Source organism: Salmo salar, chromosome ssa15, assembly GCF_905237065.1.
Source record: "Salmo salar chromosome ssa15, Ssal_v3.1, whole genome shotgun sequence".
Taxonomy (NCBI): domain Eukaryota; kingdom Metazoa; phylum Chordata; class Actinopteri; order Salmoniformes; family Salmonidae; genus Salmo; species Salmo salar.
The window spans coordinates 102,435,901-102,458,270 of NC_059456.1; the positions used below are offsets into that span (position 1 = coordinate 102,435,901).

The window sequence follows — 22,370 nt, forward strand, 5'->3', positions numbered from 1 at the left end:
GAGAGAGAGACACCACTGTTGGTATGGAGCGAGAGAGAGACACCACTGTTGGTATGGAGAGAGAGACACCACGGTTGGTATGGAGAGAGAGAGAGACACCACGGTTGGTATGGAGAGAGAGACACCACGGTTGGTATGGAGAGAGAGACACCACGGTTGGTATGGAGAGAGAGAGACACCACGGTTGGTATGGAGAGAGAGAGAGACTACGGTTGGTATGGAGAGAGAGACACTACGGTTGGTATGGAGAGAGAGAGACACCACGGTTGGTATGGAGAGAGAGAGACACTATGGTTGGTATGGAGAGAGAGAGAGAGAGACACCACGGTTGGTATGGAGAGAGAGAGAGACACCACGGTTGGTATGGAGAGAGAGAGACACCACGGTTGGTATGTAGAGAGAGAGACACCACGGTTGGTATGGAGAGAGAGAGAGACACCACGGTTGGTATGGAGAGAGAGAGAGAGACCACGGTTGGTATGGAGAGAGAGAGAGAGACACCACGGTTGGTATGGAGAGAGAGAGAGAGACACCACGGTTGGTATGGAGAGAGAGAGAGAGAGACACCACGGTTGGTATGGAGAGAGAGAGAGAGAGAGACACCACGGTTGGTATGGAGAGAGAGAGAGAGACACCACGGTTGGTATGGAGAGAGAGAGACACTACGGTTGGTATGGAGAGAGAGACACCACGGTTGGTATGGAGAGAGAGAGAGACACACCACGGTTGGTATGGAGAGAGAGAGAGAGAGACACTACGGTTGGTATGGAGAGAGAAAGACACCACGGTTGGTATGGAGAGAGAGAGAGAGAGACACCACAGTTGGTATGGAGAGAGAGAGAGAGACACCACGGTTGGTATGGAGAGAGAGAGAGACACCACGGTTGGTATGGAGAGAGAGAGACACCACAGTTGGTATGGAGAGAGAGAGACACTACGGTTGGTATGGAGAGAGAGAGAGAGAGACCACGGTTGGATAAACAAATAAATATTCTATTGGACATGTCTTTTGTTTTAGAAAACCATAACACTTATTCATCTTCCCCAAATACTGCTCCGCACTACAGCAAAATAATGATTTTTTAATAATTGCCATAATCTATGTTCAACTTCAGTGTTTTAGATAGTCTTATTCACTGTTTTGACCCTGTAAATCCATCTTCTTACTCAAGACTTTAACACTCTACAGGTGTCACAGTTTGACCACAGCAGGGAGCCCTGGTTCTCAGCCTCTCACATGAATTCATAACACAGAGATTTATTTTCATAAGACTCAAGACCACATTCCTCCAATATCCAGTGTGTTTAAAACACCACGACCCCGTAATCACAAAGAACATCAGAGCAGGAATGCTGATCTAGGATCAGATCCCCACTGGTCATATAATCTTATTTATGATCTAAAGGGGAAAATTTATCCTAGATCAGCATTCCTACTCTGAGAGGCTTTGTGTATACGGCCCAGACTCCCTGTAGACTGAGGCTCTGGGAAACTCAGTCCACATATTGTCAGGTCTAAGAGGGTCTCTGCAGCAATAAGCTCTGGGTTGTATAAGCTCTGTGATGTGTCCCAAATGGCAGCCTAGTAGCCCCATATGGGAGCCCTGGTCAAAAGTAGTGCACTATAAAAAGGGAATAGTGTGCCATTTGGGACATATCCCTGGATGTCATGCTACAGTATAAACCAAAGACTTGGGCTGTATACATTCTGGGGATACTAAGCATATCATTCAAATCCAGACAGTGCAGTACAATGCACCTCAGTCAGTGCAATTGGCAATTAGATGGTACTCAGTCCACATATTGTCATGGCTCATAAAGGGGTTAGACACTCAGCAGTGACATGTTCTGTTTTTAATCCATCCAAACCCAGAACTAGGTCCAAATCTTACGTGCGCAGGCTCCCGAGTAGCGCAGAGATCTAAGGCACTGCATCGAAGTGAGAGAGGCGTCACTACAGACCATGGTTCGATTCCAGGCTGTATCACAAACGGCCGTGATTGGGAGTCCCAATAGGGCGACGCACAATTGGCCCAGCATCGTCCGTGTTTGGCCAGTGTAGGCCCGTCATTGTAAAATAAGAATTTGTTCTTAACTGACTTGCCTAGTTAAATAAAGGTTAAATAAAATGTTAAATAAAAAGGTTAAATAAAGGTCAAATAAAGGTTAAATGTTAATAGTCTATCACAGTAAGCATCGTAAATGGCTCCTTTTCGGCCATGGCCCATAGTGCTCTTGGGGAAATGCCATTTGGGACCCGATCACAATCGAGAGTTAAATAAGCTCAGTGCAGCTCAGTCCATCGTTGCAACACACATCCCTCCATGACATTGAAGCGAGTGTTTCCTCCTGTAGCAGCTTACTGTCATCCCTTCACTATACTGGCTCTGTCTTTACTGAAACACTCTGGGAAGTCAACTACTGAGTCTCCAGCGGTTGTTTGACAATGTTTTTTTCCTAAATTGGTCAAGGCAGGGAAAGGGACAGATTTAGGAACATACAGGAGACACATTCCTGATAATAAACAAGTTATACATTATTTTTTATAAATAAACTATATAAACTCTCTGAATGTTCCTCAATATGTTGTAACATGTTTTAACAACAACAATCTGTTATCAACCAGAATATAATAAAGAACACACTAATGTGTCATTTCAGACACTGATTGTGGCCAGGAATAGTTCATTGTGTATGTACATCCCTAAAGCCTTTCTTCAGTCTCTGACTGCAAGGCACCGTGTCACAAGTCTGGAACTAAAATCTAAATACAGCATACCTCTGGCCCTTTGCTATATGTCTACATCCATCGCAGGGGTGTCAATTGGGTATGGCAAAGTATAGCAGAGTATTAAAACCATTCCAATCCTGATTAAAAGACAATAGCAGTTTAGCATATTAGGACCAGCTTTAGGACCATGCAGACGTCTTGGAGCGGGCAGGAAGGCTGTTTGCCTGGCTGCAGTGAACAGCATGACTTTCCCTTCAAAACAGTGCAGAGGTTAAAGATGGCTGTAAAATGGCTAGGTAACTGCTGTTTGACTTGACATGAAACTAAACTAGAGTTTTTAATCCCAGTGCAGAGCTAGTGTGTAGCAGCTAATTGCTGTAAAACATGTTGTCGTAGAATGTAATTTATGTCCCTTATCAACTGAGGTGAATGAAAATACAGCAGCCAAGGTGATCATGGCTGGAGTCAATTTTGTTTGTTTTTGTTGTTCTACGAATAGCATTATAGAGTTTTTAAATTGTGTAGAAATGCAGTAAATGAGCTTCAACACTGTCACTTTGCCATACCCTATGTTTATCTGAACTGACCCCACTTTGCCAAACCCTATGTTTATCTGAACTGACCCCACATCTATCTGAACTGACCCCACTTTGCCGTACTCTAGGTTTATCTGAACTGACCCCACTTTGCCATACCCTGTTCATCTGAAATCATGTCTCAATTTAGCTGCATTTAAAAATAACTGGCCACAACAAACTGGCTACAATTGGGAGCAGGGGTGCAACTTCCCCTGGCCACACGACCTCCCCACAGAGCATGCAGACAGGCTGTGCAGCTTCTGACCAGCACTGTGCTGCTGTCTGTGTGTTGCAATTTTTCTCAGAGTTGTAAAAGCAAGCAGAGCAGAAACTGGCCACTCTTTATTTGACTGATGTAGCTGGCAAGGTAACAGCTGTTTGACTTAACTGAAAAAAAGTATTTATTCCCACATTAGCTAATGTTTCATCCTCTCTCGACTGAAGTTCTGTCTGAAGAAAATTAACTAGCTAGCCAGCTAGTAGCTACCACAGCCAGTTCAGCTCTAGCTATCTGTCAGTTTTGTAGCCTTTTTGTTCCGTTTCAACAGAAGTAAATTAACTTGGCTAGTTTTCGCCAGTAGATGTATCATTAGAGCTTGCCAAAAGTTGGCTAACGTTAGCTAGTTAGCTCACTTACTTTAGGTATTATTTGTGCCTCAATCACACTACAGTAGACTTCAATCAAACGATGAAACCAGCGGTCAAACGATCGAAAAGACCGATATTCAGATGTTTTTTTGACAGCGCAATGTGAGTTTTTATTAGAGTCAGTATAGCATTGTAACGTTATTGATCTTTCAGTTTCCCTAGCTAATTCCCTACTTTTCACACTAACATAGTATAAACAGCTCTACAGGCTTCACTGTCATGGTGCACAGTCAGTACACAACACAATATTAATGATGATGAATGGATACAGATACTGTATGTTTGAATGCCCAGTCATATTCATATCTACTCAGACATCAATTACTGCAGTTTAAGGCCATGCATAGAACATACTATATGCCAGTGAAACTGAATATCATGCAGTCAGAAATGTAATTCCTCTGCTGGAGGTGTAAAACACAAAAGGGGACATATTTGCATTATGTGAAGGCTGGAATCATTTTTTTTTTGTAGAGCAGTAGCAAATAGATCATTTTTCCCCCATGGCACACGAGACACCCGTGACATTTTGCCCCTGTCCATTGAGGAGGCCGCTGGGGATGCCACGTCCCAAGGAATATGGGGATTGTGACTCAGACGCAGCCATTTCATGGCTATTCATTGTTTCATAACATCCATTGTGTACAGTGTTTTGCTGTGTCTATCAATCACCAGTAGTAGCCTACATTTACCGTTAATTCCCATCATTTATCATCTGCCATCTGCCATGTGGCTCAGTTGGTAGAGCATGGTGTTTGCAACGCCAGGGTTGTGGGTTTGATTCCCACGGGGGGCCAGTACAAAAGAAAAATGCAATAAATGTATGCATTCACTACTGTAAGTCGCTCTGGATAAGAGTGTCTGCTAAATGACTAAAATGTAAAAAATGTAATGTAAATGTTTGGTTATGGTAATTTCTGTTAATGCATTCAATATAGTATTAGTACAGTCATTTACAGTTGTCATTGTCGGGATTAGACTTGTGTTTAACAGATGTTAATGATACACTCTTGAGAAACACTTTTTTATTTTTGTTTATTTCATTTACAAGTTTTGGCAATTTATGTATTCATTTCTTGTTTGAAACGCTCCTGTCATTGCTGAGTAAAGACGCACACCTGAGTATGCATATAGAAGTAGGACTAGTCTACCTGGCCTGCGCGCAAATGTAGGCCTATAAATGTGCCCATTTCAAGATGTCTGATAGTATCTGACTGTCTTAATGAACCAACACTAATGAGCTGTGGAGCTTTTCAAAGTAATTTATTCTTCACCTCAAACAGAAAGTAAACAAAGTCTGTTTTTAGAATCAATTGAGAATGACAATAGTTTCTCAAATTATTTGAACAATATTTCGAACTCTCCCCCTTTTGATAACCACTCTGCAAGTAAGGGAAAAACAGAATGCTCTGATCCAGTGGAAATATCATAAAATACCTGATTACTTCTTATCCTTTGCACAAATAGGCTACAGCTGTGTCTGCCCCAAGCTCACTGGTGCTGGAAACAGAGGGCCCAGAATATTTGATACAATGTCTCAAGATTGCTAGTGCTTTTGGGGCCACCCAGTTGATACAATATTTCAAGATCGTTGAAACATTGGTTATTTTCTACCTGCTGGCTGCAATGTTTTTGTGTTGGCTTTATGTAGGTTATTATTACATAGTTGGCACATGGCAATAAAAGTTACTTTTAGATTTGTATCATTTTCATTTAGATTGTCTGTGGTTAATAAACATTCTATGATTTTGAGATACAAAGACTATTATAATTTAAATTAAACTGTTCCAAGAAAAAGTGCATATGCAAATCATAACTGGCGAGCAGATTGGTAGAAATGGCAAGATAAATTGGCACCCCAGATGGAAAAGGTGGTGTAGCCACCTGCTGGTGTAGCCTATTAACAGTCAAATTCAGGGGCGTAATGGTAGAGGCCAGCAGCAGCGAGAGGGTTGGGAACAGGTTTTATTCTTTCTGGTTAGGGTATCTTGATCTCTGGCTCCCTCGAGTCACTTGTGTGTCATCCTTATTTAATCAAACATTGTGCTTAAAGCATCAGACAAGTTCAGTACAAGTTCAAACACATAGGATGTGTCTCTATATAGGCCTGTGGAAAAATAGACATTTTAAACTTTTGACTAATCGGTTGGAAAAGACTACACTTGGTGGATCAATATTTATTTTAGTCAGGGACAACCCTAATAGAAATGCAGGAAATTAGCTCGAGACAATTCTGAGGGAGGAACCCCCCCTGACAGATTATGTCCCGCCCACTAATAAAACCAAAGTTCCGCACCTGATTAGGAGTATTGTAGAGTTTGGTCATTGTTTTTGAAGTAGCCTACTGATGAATAATGCAGTTAATTAATTACAATTATGCAGAGGATTAGCTTTTCTATCTGGGTCTGAGTAATAGATAGATCAAGGTGCTCACTGCTCAGCTGGGACACTGACTGGAAGCACTTGCATGGGTCTTGAATAGCCTTATATCTGAAATGGATTAAATTGTTTTTTTTTAACTCATCAATCTACACATAATACCCCATAATGCCAAAGAAAAAAAGGTCTTTGTAAATTTTTGCAAATGTATGGACATTCAGAGACTTGTCCCGAAGCCACTCCTGCATTGTCTTGGCTGTGTGATTAGGGTCGTTGTCCTGTTGGAAGATGAACCTTCACCCAAATCTGAGGTCCTGAGCACTCTGGAGCAGGTTTTCATCAAAGATCTCTCTGAACTTTGCTCCGTTCATGCTGAAAAAGATCCCCACAGCATGATGCTGACACCGCCATGCTTCACCGTAGGGATGGTGCCAGGTTTCTTCCAGATGTGACGCTTGACATTCAGGCCAAAGAGTTCAATCTTGGTTTCATCAGACCAGAGAATCTTGTTTCTCATGGTCTGAGAGTCCTTTAGGTGCCTTTTGGCAAATTCCAAGCGGGCTGCCATGTGCCTTTCACTGAATAATGGCTTCCGTCTGGCCACTACCATGAAGGCCTGATTGGTGGAGTGCTGCAGAGATGGTTGTCCTTCTGGAAGGTTCTCCCATCTCCACAGAGGAACTCTGGAGCTCTGTCCGATTGACCATCGGGTTCTTGGTCATCACCTTGACCAAGGGCCTTCTCCCTCAATTTCTCCGTTTGACCGGGCAGCCAGCCCTAAGAATAGTCTTGGTAGTTCCAAACTTCTTCCATTTAAGAATGATGGAGGCCACTGTGTTCTTGAGGACCTTCAATGCTGCAGAATTTTTTGGTACCCTTGCCCAGATCTGTGCCTTGACACAATCTTATCCGAAGCTCTACGGAAAATTCCTTCGACGTCATGGCTTGGTTTTTGCTCTGTCATGCACTGTCAACTGTAGGACCTAATATAGACAGGTGTGTGCCTTTCCAAATCATGTCCAATCAATTGAATTTACCACAGGTGGAAGTTGTAGAAACATCTCAAGGATGATCAATGGAAACAGGATGCACCTGAGCTCAATTTCAAGTCTCATAGCAAAGGGTCTGTATACTTACGTAAATAAGGTATTTCTGTATTTGTTTTTTTATAAATTTGCAAACATTTCTAAAAGCCTGTTGTCATTATGGGGTATTGTGTGTAGATTGATGAGGATTTTTTTATTTCATAAATTTTGGAACAAGGCTGTAACATAACAAAATATGGAAATGGGGAAGGGGTCTGAATACTTTCAGAATGCTGTACATTATAAGAATGATGGTCCTGCTATAAATTCAGGGAATTTCCCAGTAAATAAATAAAATATTTATCATTGGGTAACATAAGGTGAAAAATTAATAAAGTTAATTTCTATTTGATATTTGAAAAGGTCAGAGACGCAATAGGATGTTTTTTCTTTAAGAAACATTAATCACTATGGTACAGTAGGCAGGTCCTGCACCCATCCACCCATAATCCCGCATAGATGCAGTGTTCCCACAATTATCCCATACTGTACTGAATGTTGATGACGGTGCTCAATGCTCACGCTTTTGTCAGTCTTACCTTCTTGACAGATTTGAGAGTGGGCACCGCAGTGAATGCGGCGGACTGCAATTCACCCACATTCATGTTCATGTCGCTGTTCTTGCTAACCGTCATCGCTGAATATTTTTCCGCGACGTTCTCGGTCTCTTTTACATATTTCGTTGCCTGTTTCACCACCTCCAATTTACCGTCCACGACCGCGTCTGTCATCTTCGCATTCAAGTGATTACGACCTCTTGGTTGAGAATTGTGATGATGTCCGACTTGGAAAGGCTAGTCTTTCTCTCTTGTTGTCACGCACTGCTCGCTTTTCGTTGACCGGTGAGCTTTGGCTGCTTCGTGTTTGTTATTTCCGAACCCGAAACAGTCTGCTGAGCCCAAAATCAAGACATGGACCATGTAACGTTACTATAGTGAATATTATTAGCTGGCATGTAAGCAGTGTAGAGTGTGTAGTCAACTGTTGTTGTCGGTCATCCGCCGGTCTACCAGTTACAGTCGGTTGTCTCAGTGACAAGCTCAGCATCCGATGTTAGATCAGTCACCTGAATGAGTGGGCGGGATGTGGAAGGCTCTCGGCCAATGGCCAGCCGAGATGGTGAGAATGGACCGTTCGTGTGCCCAATGAGAGCTGGACTGGACCCATCTCATTTTTTTTGATAGCATCATGACCAGTGCTAGCCCACAGTCAATTTTGTTCAACTTTTGATTTTTGTGTATTGATGATCAATGAAGTGTATCAATAGCTACACTATGTTAATATAATTTCATGAACAGATGTTACACGAATGAGTTCACAGTCAAATAATTTGTAATCCACTAACGTTAATCTCCTGTGGACAGATTCAGTGTAAATTACACATTTTAGCAATAATTTTACTTATTGGAAACCGAGATTAGTTAACCACAATTTGTTTTATCGATCATCCAAGAAGGACTGCATCAAAAGATGAAGAAAAAAAAAAAACTTCAATTAAAACAGGTTTTTGATGATTGATGAGATAAAGATGGTGAAGGGTCCTCTTTTACACCATCACAATCGTACACTGACTCGTTTATAGCATAATGTGCTCATAGCCACGGGGCAGTAAGGGTGCTGCAAAACACTAGTTGTATAATTGAGAACAGTATCTTGCAGGATTCAACAGTTGTAATTGTAAAAGTTGTTGCCCTGTCCTTTACTCTGTGATGTCATTCTAATGGAATCCAGAAAGAACAAAACCCTGTACTCAAAGCATTTACATCAAAAGGTGTAAAGTTAGAGGCGAAGACACAAAACATCCACATTAAATGAAAGATTTTTCTTTGATCAAATAGCATAGAAAACAACCACTTTTTTTGTGCATTATTAATTTACCATCCTTTACAGACCACTTAATGTATTGTACACAGGCTGGTCATCTAGGTTTGTACCTGTAGACTTTCTATCACCGTGGAGATAAAACAATGTACAATACAGTAATTTAGCACATTGAGATGATGTGGCTCAATTGGTAGGGCATGGCGCTTGCAATGCTAGGGTTGTGGGTTTGATTCCCACAGGGGACTAATATGGAAAAAGTATGAAAATGTATGCAGTCACTACTGTAAATTGCTCTGGATAAGAGTGTCTACTAAAAAGGAATGAATAGCTGGCAGAATCCCCAAACAGACACCTTCACATGAAATATAAATCAAATAAAAAATAAATAAAAAATTATGAAATGTATGCATTCACTACTGTAAATCGCTCTGGATAAGAGCGTCTGCTAAATGACTAAAATGTAAAAAATGTAAATGTAATATCTTAAAAGGACAAAAGTTTACAACAATTGCAAAGGTGTGGGTAAAATTCTTCTATGTAGTTGTGTGTTACTGACTGGGTCAGAGAATAATGAGTGTTCCTTAGTCCAGCTGATATTTTGGAGGGGACTTACTGTGGGTCTAGTGGTACATGTTTGAAAAGTGTATTGTTATATAACACTAAACAAAATACACCAGGATCCACCCCCAAAAAGTCACTGTTTCCCTTCCTCTTGACAGACCGTGTGACCACACCTCCACTTCTCATCTGTGTCCCCTGAGTTAATTCCCTGAGAGCCCAGTACACACTCAAGGTAATCAAACCCCTCTGTGTGTTGTCAGGAAGCTGCTGTCTCTCAACACTGGTCAGGTCCTCAGACAGGTTGGCAGTGTTGGAGTCCAGAGTCACAGAAGCTCAACAGAAAGAATAGAGGCACATTATCTCAATAATAGACAGTACCAGTCAAAAGTATGGACACACCTACTCATTCCAGGATTTGTCTTTATTTTACTATTTTCTACATTGTAGAATAATTGTGAAGACATCAGAACTATTATTAGTGGTTTCTTTGCAGCAATTCGACCATGAAGGCCTGATTCACGCAGTCTCCTCTGAACAGTTGATGTTGAGATGTGTCTGTTACTTGAACTCTGTGAAGCATTTATTTCTGCTGCAATCTGAGGTGCAGTTAACTCTAATGAACTTATCCTCTGTAGCAGAGGTAACTCTGGGTCTTCCTTTCCTGTGGCGGTCCTCATGAGAGCCAGTTTCATCATTGTGCTTGATGGTTTTTGTGACTGCACTTGAAGACACTTTCAAAGTTCTTGAAATTTTCCACATTGACTGACCTTCATGACTTAAAGTAATGATGGACTGTCATTTCGCTTTGCTTATTTAAGCTGTTCTTGCCATAATATGGTCTTGGTCTTTTACCAAATAGGGCTATCTTCTGTATACCACCCATACCTTGTCACAACACAACTGATTGTCTCAAACGCATTAAGAAGGAAAGAAATGCCACAAATTACCTTAACAAGGCAGACCTGTTAATTGAAATGCATTCCGGGTGACTACCTCATGAAGCTGATTGAGATAATTCCAAGAGTGTGCAAAGCTGTCTTCAAGGCAAAGGGTGGCTACTTTGAAGAATCTAAAATCCCAAATATATTTTGATTTGTTTAACACTTTTTTGGTTACTCCATGATTCCATATGTGTTATGTCATAGCTTTGATGTCTTCACTATTATTCTACAATGTAGAAAACAGTAAAAATAAAGAAGAACCCTGGACTGAGTAGGTGTGTCCAAACTTTTGATTGGTACTGTATGTCTAAGCATATTTCTACAGAAGATTAATCTATTGGGATGCCGTCATGCTTTTTATGTTTCTTTGAAGTCCAACACACCAAACAGGCTGTTTATCCTCCAGACAGCAGAGCACCTCAGACCCTGCTGAAGCTCTGCCTCCCCTCCTGTAACTCAGACCCAGCTGAAGCTCTGCCTCCCCTCCTGTAACTCAGACCCAGCTGAAGCTCTGCCTCCCCTCCTGTAACTCAGACCCAGCTGAAGCTCTGCCTCCCCTCCTGTAACTCAGACCCTGCTGAAGCTCTGCCTCCCCTCCTGTAACTCAGACCCAGCTGAAGCTCTGCCTCCCCTCCTGTAACTCAGACCCAGCAGAAGCTCTGCCTCCCCTCCTGTAACTCAGACCCAGCAGAAGCTCTGCCTCCCCTCCTGTAACTCAGACCCAGCAGAAGCTCCTGTACCTCGTCATTGGTGGCCACCGGTCAATGTTCACAAGTATAGTTCTCTGTGACTGTTTTATCTACTACTAAAAGTGTTAAGATACATTAATAAATTCATCCTCACTCTAGAACCTAAACAGGAGAATATACACACACACACACACACACACACACACACACACACACACGACAAAATATGATCAATAAAAACATACAGAACTAGAAAAAGGACTTCAAGTCAACGTAATACAGTCAGCGTAATACACAGAAGTCAACGTAATACAATTTAATGAACAGATGAGCTCATGAAACAATGTTGTCAATCACAACAACAACAAAAATTATGTTTTGGAGGACTGCTTCAGAAGAATATAAAATGTACTCTTCAAATATAAAAAAAGACGCCCTAAAGTAAAACAGGCAAAGTACACGGGTCATTCAGACGTCGTGGCAACATAAATGTGTCGTCTATTTCGCTACAAAGAAAAAAAGTTGTATAAAACACATTCCCTGTACAGACAATAACTGGGTACTGGATATTGAAAACACGTCTGAAAAGCAAGACTTGGGGTCAATTCCATTTCAATTCAGGAAGTAACCTGAAATTACAAATTTCCTCTGTAGTTCTCTGTGAGAACATTTTGAAATTGGACCCTGCTGAGAAGTGCTTAGAAAAAACATTCTAACTAATATCCATTTTCATATTGGACACAATATTTGACAATCCTTATGGACCAAGGCTGGGCTTCAATGGTGCATGTTTCAACAAAAAGACACATACAGGGCAGAAATAAGTGTACCATCATTTTGACTCTTTTCAGCTGAATTTGTAAACAGTTTTTTGCATTCGTGAAACACACCATTTTATTTTTGCTGCTTTACGACCAAACAAAATGGATTCTGCAACTAACTACCATCAGTTATGACTTCTTCAGCAAACATGAAGTCATTGACCGGGGTATTATGCAGGTGAAACATCTCATAGTTGTCTTGGTTTCCAGAACAGAGCACTACAGTCCCAGTAAATCTTAACTTTCACATCTTACTTGCTGTGTGTCCGAATACCTCAGGCACTGCAGTCAGTCACAGAGCCAGGTCTGGAAGACCAGGGATTTGGGAGGTCAAGGGTTAAAGTTAATTCCTAGTAACCCATCATGGAGGACCCCAGTCATAGGGATATCAGATTGTTGAGTATAGGGGCAAGAGGTGGTGGGAGAATACAGGTTTATGCTTTTCTTTCTGGGGCAAAATGTTTGCCATGGCATCATCTGGATAGGAGCTACATATTTGTGGTGGGTGAGGTCATTGTAAAGCACTTTGAGTGTCTGGAGAAGTGCTATATCAATCCAATCAATTATTATTATTCTTAGGAGATGAGAGGTGTAGCTGGGTGCTGGCTAGCTAGGTGGGGGGGCTCAGAGGGCCTCTACTGGCCGACGGAGGGGTGGTTCGGGGGTTGTAGGTGCTAAGAAACTCGGACCATCTGGGCTACATCGTCTTCTCCTGCCTGGGCGGCCAGCTCTGCCTGTTGCTGAGGAAGAGAAGGCGAGAGAGAGGAAGGATGAAGGTACCAGTCAACCTAAACATGTATCATGTACATTCTATAACATCATGTACAGTGCCTTAGGAAAGTATTCAGACCCCTTGACTTTTTCCCACATTTTGTTACGTTACGTTACAGCCTTATTCTAAAATGGATTAAATAGCAATGAATCTACACACAATACCCCATAATGACATCACAATACCCCATAATGACAAAGTGAAAACAGGCTTTTCGAAATTTTAGCAAATGTATTAAAAATAAAATACAAATACTTATTTATGTAAGTATTCAAGTCTTTGCTATGAGACTCGAAAATTGAACTTGGGTGCATCCTGTTTCCATTAATCATCCTTGAGATGTTTCTACAACTTGATTGAAGTCCACCTGTGGTAAATTCAATTGATTGGACATGATTTGGAAAGGCACACACTTGTCTATACAAGGTCCCACAGTTGACAGTGCATGACAGAGCAAAAACCAAGTCATGAGTTCGAAGGAATTGTCCGTTGAGCTCCGAGACCAGATTGTGTCAAGGCACAGATCTGGGGAAGGGTACCAACAAATATTCTGCAGCATTGAAGGTCCCCAAGAACACAGTGGCCTCCATCGCTCTTAACTGGAAGAAGTTTGGAACCACCAAGACTCTTCCTAGAGCTGGCCGCCCGGCCAAACTGAGCAATCGGGGGAGAATTCCATGCTGTCACAGTTACCAGCCCTTTCAAGCTTAACATCCTTATCATTTATCGCCCTCCAGGTTCCCTTGGAGAGTTCATCAATGAGCTTGACGCCTTGATAAGTTCCTTTCCTGAGGATGGCTCACCTCTCACAGTTCTGGGTGACTTTAACCTCCCCACGTCTACCTTCGACTCATTCCTCTCTGCCTCCTTCTTTCCACTCCTCTCCTCTTTCGACCTCACCCTCTCACCTTCCCCCCCTACTCACAAGGCAGGCAATACGCTTGACCTCATCTTTACTAGATGCTGTTCTTCCACTAATCTCATTGCAACTCCCCTCCAAGTCTCCGACCACTACCTTGTATCCTTTTCCCTCTCGCTCTCATCCAACACTTCTCACTCTGCCCCTACTCGGATGGTATTGCGCCGTCCCAACCTTCGCTCTCTCTCCCGCTACGCTCTCCTCTTCCATCCTATCATCTCTTCCCTCTGCTCAAACCTTCTCCAACCTATCTCCTGATTCTGCCTCCTCAACCCTCCTCTCCTCCCTCTCTGCATCCTTTGATTTCCTCTGTCCCCTATCCTCCAGGCCGGCTCGGTCCTCCCCTCCTGCTCCGTGGCTCGACGACTCACTGTGAGCTCACAGAACAGGGCTCCGGGCAGCCGAGCGGAAATGGAGGAAAACTTCGCCTCCCCTGCGGACCTGGCATCCTTTCACTCCCTCCTCTCAACATTTTCCTCTTCTGTCTCTGCTGCTAAAGCCACTTTCTACCACTCTAAATTCCAAGCATCTGCCTCTAACCCTAGGAAGCTCTTTGCTACCTTCTCCTCCCTCCTGAATCCTCCTCCCCCCCCCCCCCTCCTCCCTCTCTGCGGATGACTTCGTCAACCATTTTGAAAAGAAGGTTGACGACATCCGATCCTCGTTGCTAAGTCAAACGACACCGCTGGTCCTGCTCACACTGCCCTACCCTGTGCTTTGACCTCTTTCTCCCCTCTCTCTCCAGATGAAATCTCGCGTCTTGTGACGGCCGGCCGCCCAACAACCTGCCCACTTGACCCTATCCCCTCCTCTCTTCTCCAGACCATTTCCGGAGACCTTCTCCCCTACCTCACCTCGCTCATCAACTCATCCTTGACCGCTGGCTACGTCCCTTCCGTCTTCAAGAGAGCGAGAGTTGCACCCCTTCTGAAAAAACCTACACTCGATCCCTCCGATGTCAACAACTACAGACCAGTATCCCTTCTTTCCTTTCTCTCCAAAACTCTTGAACGTGCCGTCCTTGGCCAGCTCTCTTGCTATCTCTCTCAGAATGACCTTCTTGATCCTAATCAGTCAGGTTTCAAGACTGGGCATTCAACTGAGACTGCTCTTCTCTGTGTCACGGAGGCTCTCCGCACTGCTAAAGCTAACTCTCTCTCCTCTCATCCTTCTAGACCTATCTGCTGCCTTTGATACCGTGAACCATCAGATCCTCCTCTTCACCCTCTCCGAGCTGGGCATCTCCGGCGCGGCCCACGCTTGGATTGCGTCCTACCTGACAGGTCGCTCCTACCAGGTGGCGTGGCGAGAATCTGTCTCCGCACCACGTGCTCTCACCACTGGTGTCCCCCAGGGCTCTGTTCTAGGCCCACTCCTATTCTCGCTATACACCAAGTCACTTGGCTCTGTCATATCCTCACATGGTCTCTCATATCATTGCTATGCAGATGACACACAATTAATCTTCTCCTTTCCCCCTTCTGACAACCAGGTGGCGAATCGCATCTCTGCATGTCTGGCAGACATATCAGTGTGGATGACGGATCACCACCTCAAGCTGAACCTCGGCAAGACGGAGCTGCTCTTCCTCCCGGGGAAGGACTGCCCGTTCCATGATCTCGCCATCACGGTTGACAACTCCCTTGTGTCCTCCTCCCAGAGTGCTAAGAGCCTCGGCGTGACCCTGGACAACACCCTGTCGTTCTCCACTAACATCAAGGCGGTGACCCGATCCTGTAGGTTCATGCTTTACAACATTCGCAGAGTACGACCCTGCCTCACACAGGAAGCGGCGCAGGTCCTAATCCAGGCACTTGTCATCTCCCGTCTGGATTACTGCAACTCGTTGTTGGCTGGGCTCCCTGCCTGTGCCATTAAACCCCTCCAACTCATCCAGAACGCCGCAGCCCGTCTGGTGTTCAACCTTCCCAAGTTCTCTCACGTCACCCCGCTCCTCCGCTCTCTCCACTGGCTTCCAGTCGAAGCTCGCATCCGCTACAAGACCATGGTGCTTGCCTACGGAGCTGTGAGGGGAACGGCACCTCCGTACCTTCAGGCTCTGATCAGGCCCTACACTCAAACAAGGGCACTGCGTTCATCCACCTCTGGCCTGCTCGCCTCCCTACCTCTGAGGAAGCACAGTTCCCGCTCAGCCCAGTCAAAACTGTTCGCTGCTCTGGCACCACAATGGTGGAACAAGCTCCCTCACGACGCCAGGACAGCGGAGTCAATCACCACCTTCCGAAGACACCTGAAACCCCACCTCTTTAAGGAATACCTAGGATAGGATAAAGTAATCCTTCTAACCCCCCCCTTAAAAGATTTAGATGCACTATTGTAAAGTGGTTGTTCCACTGGATATTATAAGGTGAATGCACCAATTTGTAAGTCGCTCTGGATAAGAGCGTCTGCTAAATGACCTAAATGTAAATGTAAATGTAGAAGGGCCTTGGTCAGGGAGGTGACCAAGAACCCGATGGTCACTCTGACAAAGGTCCAGAGCTCCAGTTTCCCCCATCTCTGTGGAGATGGGGGAACCTTCCAGAAGGACAACCATCTCTGCAGCACTCCAACAATCAGGCCTTTATGGTAGAGTGGCCAGACGGAAGCCACTCAGTAAAAGGCACATGACAGCCCACTTGGAGTTTGCAAATATGCACCTAAAGACTCTCTGACCATGAGAAACACGATTCTCTGGTCTGATGAAGCCAAGATTGAACTCTTTGGCCTGAGTGCCAAGCGTCACGTCTAGAGGAAACCTGGCACCATCCCTACGGTGAAGCATGGTGGTGGCAGCATCATGCTGTGGGGAGGTTTTTCAGCGGCAGGAACTGGTAGTCGAGTCAGGATCGAGGGAAACATGAACGGAGAAAAGTACAGAGATCATCGATGAAAACCTGCTCCAGAGCACTCAGGAACTCAGACTGGGGCAAAGGTTCACCTTTCAACAGGACAACGACCCTAAGCACACAGCCAAGACAACGCAGGAGTGGCTTTGAGATAAGTCTCTGAATGTCCTTGAGTGGCCCAGCCAGAGTCCGGACTTGAACCTGATCTAACATCTCCAGAGAGACCTGAAAATAGTTGTGTAGCAACTCTCCCCATCCAACCTGACAGAGCTTGAGAGGATCTGCAGAGATTAAATGGGAGAAACTCCCCAAATACAGGTTGCCAAGCTTGTAGCGTCATACCCAAGAAGACTTGAGGCTGTAATCGCTGCCAAAGGTGCTTCAACAAAGTACTGAGTAAAGAGTCGAAATACTTATGTAAATGTTATATTTCATTATTATTATTTATTTTTAATTTGCAAAAATGTATTGTGTGTAGATTGATCAGGGGGAAAAAACAAATTAATCCATTTTAGAATAAGGCTGTAATGTAACAAAACGTGGGTCAAGGGGTCTGAATACTTTCCGAATGCACTGTACATTACAGCATTTCCCATTCTAAAAGCTATTATTATCATCATCATCTATGTGTATTTTTATAAAACCTGAAAAGACTGCCACTAGTAAGGATTCTTTAAATTGTATAATGGCGGTTATAGTGAGGAAGCAGATAGAGATAGCCAGTAGGACCTCAACTCATCCCCTCCTGAATATCTGGTTGTGGTTCCCCCTCACCAGCTCTCTTACCAGGGCCAGGGCCATCTCCTCCCTCTCCTTGGGAGAGAAGAAGCGTCCTCCGTCTCCCCTCTTGCGCTGCATGGCGTGACGGTGACGGGACTCGTGCAGGTATTTCTGCAAAACAGAGACAGACAGATGTTAGTCACTAACAACACTGTTCTTTCAGTCCAGCATCAGAAGAACATAATCATTTACATTTACGTCATTTAGCAGACGCTCTTATCCAGAGCGACTTACAAATTGGTGCATTCACCTTAAGATATCCAGTGGAACAACCACTTTACAATAGTACATCTATATCTTTTTTTTTTGGGGGGGGGGGGGGGTTAGAAGGATTACTATATCCTATCCCAGGTATTCCTTAAAGAGGTGGGGTTTCAGGTGACAGACCTTCAGAAAAGCGTGAGACCATTCTGACTCATCCTCCTCTCTTTGGGGGGGGGGTCTTTCTCTCAGCCTCCAGCTTGGCGCTGTCATACTCTACTACGTCAGCTGACGCTCACAAAGTATCACAGATAACAACGAGGAACCCTGCCACAAGCTGCCCAGTATCGCGAGCCTACCAGACCAGATAAATTCCTTCTTGCTTCGAGGCAAGCAACACTGAACTGTGCATGAGAGGACTAGTTGTTCTGGACAACTGTCTGATCTCGCTCTCCATAGCCGGTGAGTAAGACCTGTAAAACAGGTTAACATTCACAAGGCAAAACTAAATAAAAATGTGTTCACAAAATTGAAAAATACATTCAAAATGCCACGGAGCCAGACATTACCAGGACGCATACTTAAGAGCATTCCCTGATCAGCTGGCAAATGTCTTCAGACATTTTCAACCCCTGACCCAGTCTGTAAGACCTACATGTTTCAAACAGACCTCCATAGTCCCTGTGCCCAAGAACGCCAAGGTAACCTGTCTAAATGACTATCGCCCCGAAGCACTCAACTGTAGCTATGAAATGCTTTGAAAGGCGGGTCAGGGCTCACATCAACACCATCATCCCAGAAATCCTGGGTCCAATCCAATTCGCATACCGTCCGACCACAGACGATGCAATCTCTATTGCACTTCACACTGCCCTCTCCCACCTGGACAAGAGAAACATCTACTTGAGAAAAGCTGTTCATTGACTATAGCTCAGTGTTCAACAACATAGTGCCCGCCAAGCTCATCACTAAGCTCAGGACCCTGGGAATGAACACCTCCCTCTGCAACTGGATCCTGGACTTCCTGACAGGCTGCCCCACAGGTGGTGAGGGTAGGCAACAACACATCCGCCACGCTGACCCGCAACACGGGGGCCCCTCAGTGGTGTGTGTTTAAGGCTTCACCATCCTTCAGTTGGCTGGTGCCTTGCCAAACTCGGCTAGCCGAACTCAACAAGTATGCTCGCATACTCCCTTAAAAGACCTTCGCTTGAAAAAGCAATAGTACTGTTTTGAGAAGCTGTAGCCAGTATACACTTCCATAAGTCAGAATTGATCTAAAATAACTCAATAAATCTGTCATTCATTTCAACGTTTTTACCAAGGAGAGCTTAGCCTCGCAATTTTACATCTAACTAAGATGTTGAGTGCAGTATTTCTCAATAAAAGAAAATTGTACATGAAAGCAAGTTGTCTCTCATTGAATGACAACAAAAACTTTACTGAAGGATCCCTACCGATCATCGACGAAGGAGCGTAGAATTCGGCTCCGAACTTTGTCTTGCCTCTAGAATTGTTTTGGTGTTCCCCCGCCAAAGTCCAAAACGTACAAAAACGTCACAAAATGTCATAACATATGCATAAACTCTTATGAACAGTTTCGGCTAGGAAGCATGCGGACGCATTTATTGCCCTCCCTGTTCAACCCCAACTGCTTGGCCGCGCACGACTCCAACACCATCATTAAGTTTGCTGAAGGCACGACATGGTTGGCCTGATCACCGATGAGACAGCCTATAGGGAGGAGGTCAGTGACTTGGCATTGTGGTGCCAGGACAACCTGTCCTTCAACATGATCAAGACAAAAGGAACTGATCGTGGACTACAGGAAACGGAGGGCCAGGTCGCCCCCATCCACATCGACAGGGCTGTAGTGGAGCGGGTCGAGAGATTCAAGTTCCTCTGTGTCCACATCACTAGTTTTTATTAGTCGTATGTACGGGATACATCGTCCAATGAAATGCTTACTTATAGGTTCCTTCTAGAACAATGCAACAACAATAAGAAATAATTAAAGATAAGAACAGGAACAATAAGTAAATGTCTCAGTAGAATAAACATTTTAGCATCAGTATAATACAGGAAGGCCCAATTTATAGAGCAAAATATTTACACGCGTATTGGGGAAGGGGGGATTGGAGGGGCAAGTGTATAAAGTGAGCAGTATCGTAAGGGTCTGGTAGCAGCAGTTGTGATGTTTGCTAATGTGCAGAGAATCAGAGCAGTTGGTCAGTCCAGTCGTGTTCAGCAGTCTGATGGCTTGTAAATAGAAATTGTCTCTGAGCCTGTTGGTATCAGACCTCATGCTCTGATACCATCTGCCCAACGGTAAGGGAGAGAACAACTCATGGTTGGGGTGTGTGGGGTCTGTGATGGTGCTGCGTGCCTTCCATATGAACCCTTTCGAGAAGATGTCCTGGATGGGTGGAAGCACGGTCCCAGTGATGTATTGGGCCGTCTTTACCAACTGGAGGGCCTTGTGGTAGTGGATGGAAAATTCCTTTACCAGGCCATGATGCAACCAGTCAGGACACTCTCGATGGTGCTGGGATAGTATTTGGAGAGGACCTGGGGCGGCATGTCAAATTTCTTCAGAGTGTGCAAAGCCTCCATCAAGGCAAAGGGTGGCTACTTTGAAGAATCTCAGATATATTTTCATTTGTTTAGCACTTTTTTGGTTACTACATGATTCCATATGTGTTATTTCATAGTACTGATATCTTCTATTATTCTACAATGTAGAAAATAGTCAAAATAAAGAAAAACCCTCTGCATATAGTGGGGTCGACATTTTAGCATCAGAAACTACAGGATGGGTGAACAGCAGCTCGTTGTGTTTTCAACTTCGGTACGCTAGGAACTGTTTATGAGGAAACATTCCCCGACCGACCGACTCTTACCAGAAGCACTGTTCGAGTCATTCGAAATACGGAGAAGACGTCTGGTTGAATAGCAGAGTCGAGTGTGTTGTCCGTAAGCCACGTCTCAGTAAAAATAAAGACATTCCCTTCCCTTATGTCCCTTTGCGCTTGAAGCCTTGCTCAGAGTTCCAGCGATTGGACATTAGCCATCAGATTAGGAAGACGAGGCCGTGTAGCCCGTCTTTTCAGCCTAGCTTGGAGTCCCACTTTCCTTCCTCTTCTTCGTCATCGGCGTTGCCTTAGGTCATCAGAAGGAATTATTATGATCCACATACACCAACAGTCTCGAAGACGCCACGACAACACCTCTTCCACCTCTTCCCCCTCAGGAGGCTGAAAAGATTTGGCATGGACCCTCAGATCCTCTAAAAATGTCTACAACTGCACCATTGTAAGCATCTTGACTGGCTGCACCACTGCTTAGTAGGGCAACTGCTTGGCATCTGACTGCACGGCGCAACAGAGGGTAGTGCGTACGGCCCAGTACATCATTGGGGCCAAGGTCCCTGCCATCCAGGACCTCTATACCAGGCGGTGTCAGAGGAAGGCCCTAAAAAAATTTGTCAAAGGCTGCAGTCACCCAAGTCATAGACCATTCTCTCTGCTACCGCGATGCAAGAGGTACCGATGCACCGAATCTGGAACCAACAGGACCCTGACCTTCTACGCCCAAACCATGAGACTGCTAAATAGTTCATCAATAGCAACCTGGACTATCTGCATTGATAATTTTAGCAATATCTCTTTTGACTCATCACATACGCTGCTGCTACTGTTTATTATATATCCTGTTTCCTCAATGACCTCCTATCCCTGGTACACTGTGTATATTGGCAAGTTATTGTTAAACCAAAGTTAAACCCTTCAATGAGTAGGTGTGTCCAAACTTTTGACTGGTACTGTAGCCAAGTTCTCGTTACTCATTGTGTAATAATTATTTATCTTTTATTTTTTCTCTCCTCATTGTTGGGAAGGGCCTGTAAGTAAGCATTTCACTGTTAGTCTGTTGTTTACGACACATGTGACAAATAACATTTGATTTGAAGCCCTACCCTAACCCAGGTTACTCACCCTCCTCTCCTTGGGGATCTTGCCCTCTGCCTCCAGCTTGGCGCGGGCCTGTCTTCTCTTCAGGATGCGATGGTACTGTTTAGCGTTGACGTACAGAGGTTCCTCCTCTAACATCTCAGCCCCAGGTAGAGGGATACGCTGCATAGCAGGAACCGTACCTCCACTAGGCATCATCTAGCAGGGAGAGACAAACTAGTTAAGGGACAAACACACACATGGCATGTGCCTGACAGAGACAATTCTTTCCAATAAAACACCCCATATCATAGAGATTGTGTAATATCTAATTCACTGCCCAATACCTTACCATGACCATGCCACCGGTGTTCATCATGTTGCCAGAGACCGGCAGGGTGACGGTCACAGTGCCCTGCTGTCCACTGTTAGTGGTGGTGGTGTTGGCGCCCCCTGTCTGTACCATCTGAGCCCCCGACAGGCTGCCTGCTGGGATGGTGATCATTCCTGTGGAGTAAAAGCCTCCTTATCACCATCACCATTACTACAGTCATCAGATTGACATTCCTCTCACGGCATCAGAAGGTACAGTATGTGACGGCATATAACTAACAGCTTTTGAGAATGTACAGAATGTATATATTA

At 44.3% G+C, this 22,370-nt stretch overlaps 2 protein-coding genes across 5 annotated transcripts in view; both read right to left on the reverse strand.

The window, feature by feature from the left end:
• The window catches only part of LOC106572868 (S-adenosylhomocysteine hydrolase-like protein 1), a 50,488-nt gene extending 41,996 nt beyond the window's left edge, over positions 1-8,492 (reverse strand). Inside the window, exon 1 of one of the 2 annotated variants that reach the window (XM_014147409.2) lies at positions 7,961-8,491. In XM_014147409.2, coding sequence (XP_014002884.1) covers positions 7,961-8,152 — 192 coding nt within the window. In that variant the 5' untranslated portion in view covers positions 8,153-8,491. Of the gene's footprint in view, positions 1-7,960 lie in introns of both variants that reach the window. The other variant, XM_014147410.2, reaches the window with a different exon arrangement.
• A 3,245-nt stretch (positions 8,493-11,737) lies between these two features.
• Positions 11,738-22,370, reverse strand: part of nfyal (nuclear transcription factor Y, alpha, like) — a 28,863-nt gene continuing 18,230 nt past the window's right edge. For all 3 annotated transcript variants that reach the window (XM_014147396.2, XM_014147395.2, NM_001141816.1), the window contains 4 exon segments: positions 22,078-22,232; positions 21,771-21,944; positions 17,584-17,688; positions 11,738-12,997 (listed from right to left, as the gene is read on the reverse strand). In XM_014147396.2, the coding sequence (XP_014002871.1) occupies positions 12,932-12,997; positions 17,584-17,688; positions 21,771-21,944; positions 22,078-22,232 (500 nt within the window). In that variant the 3' untranslated portion in view covers positions 11,738-12,931.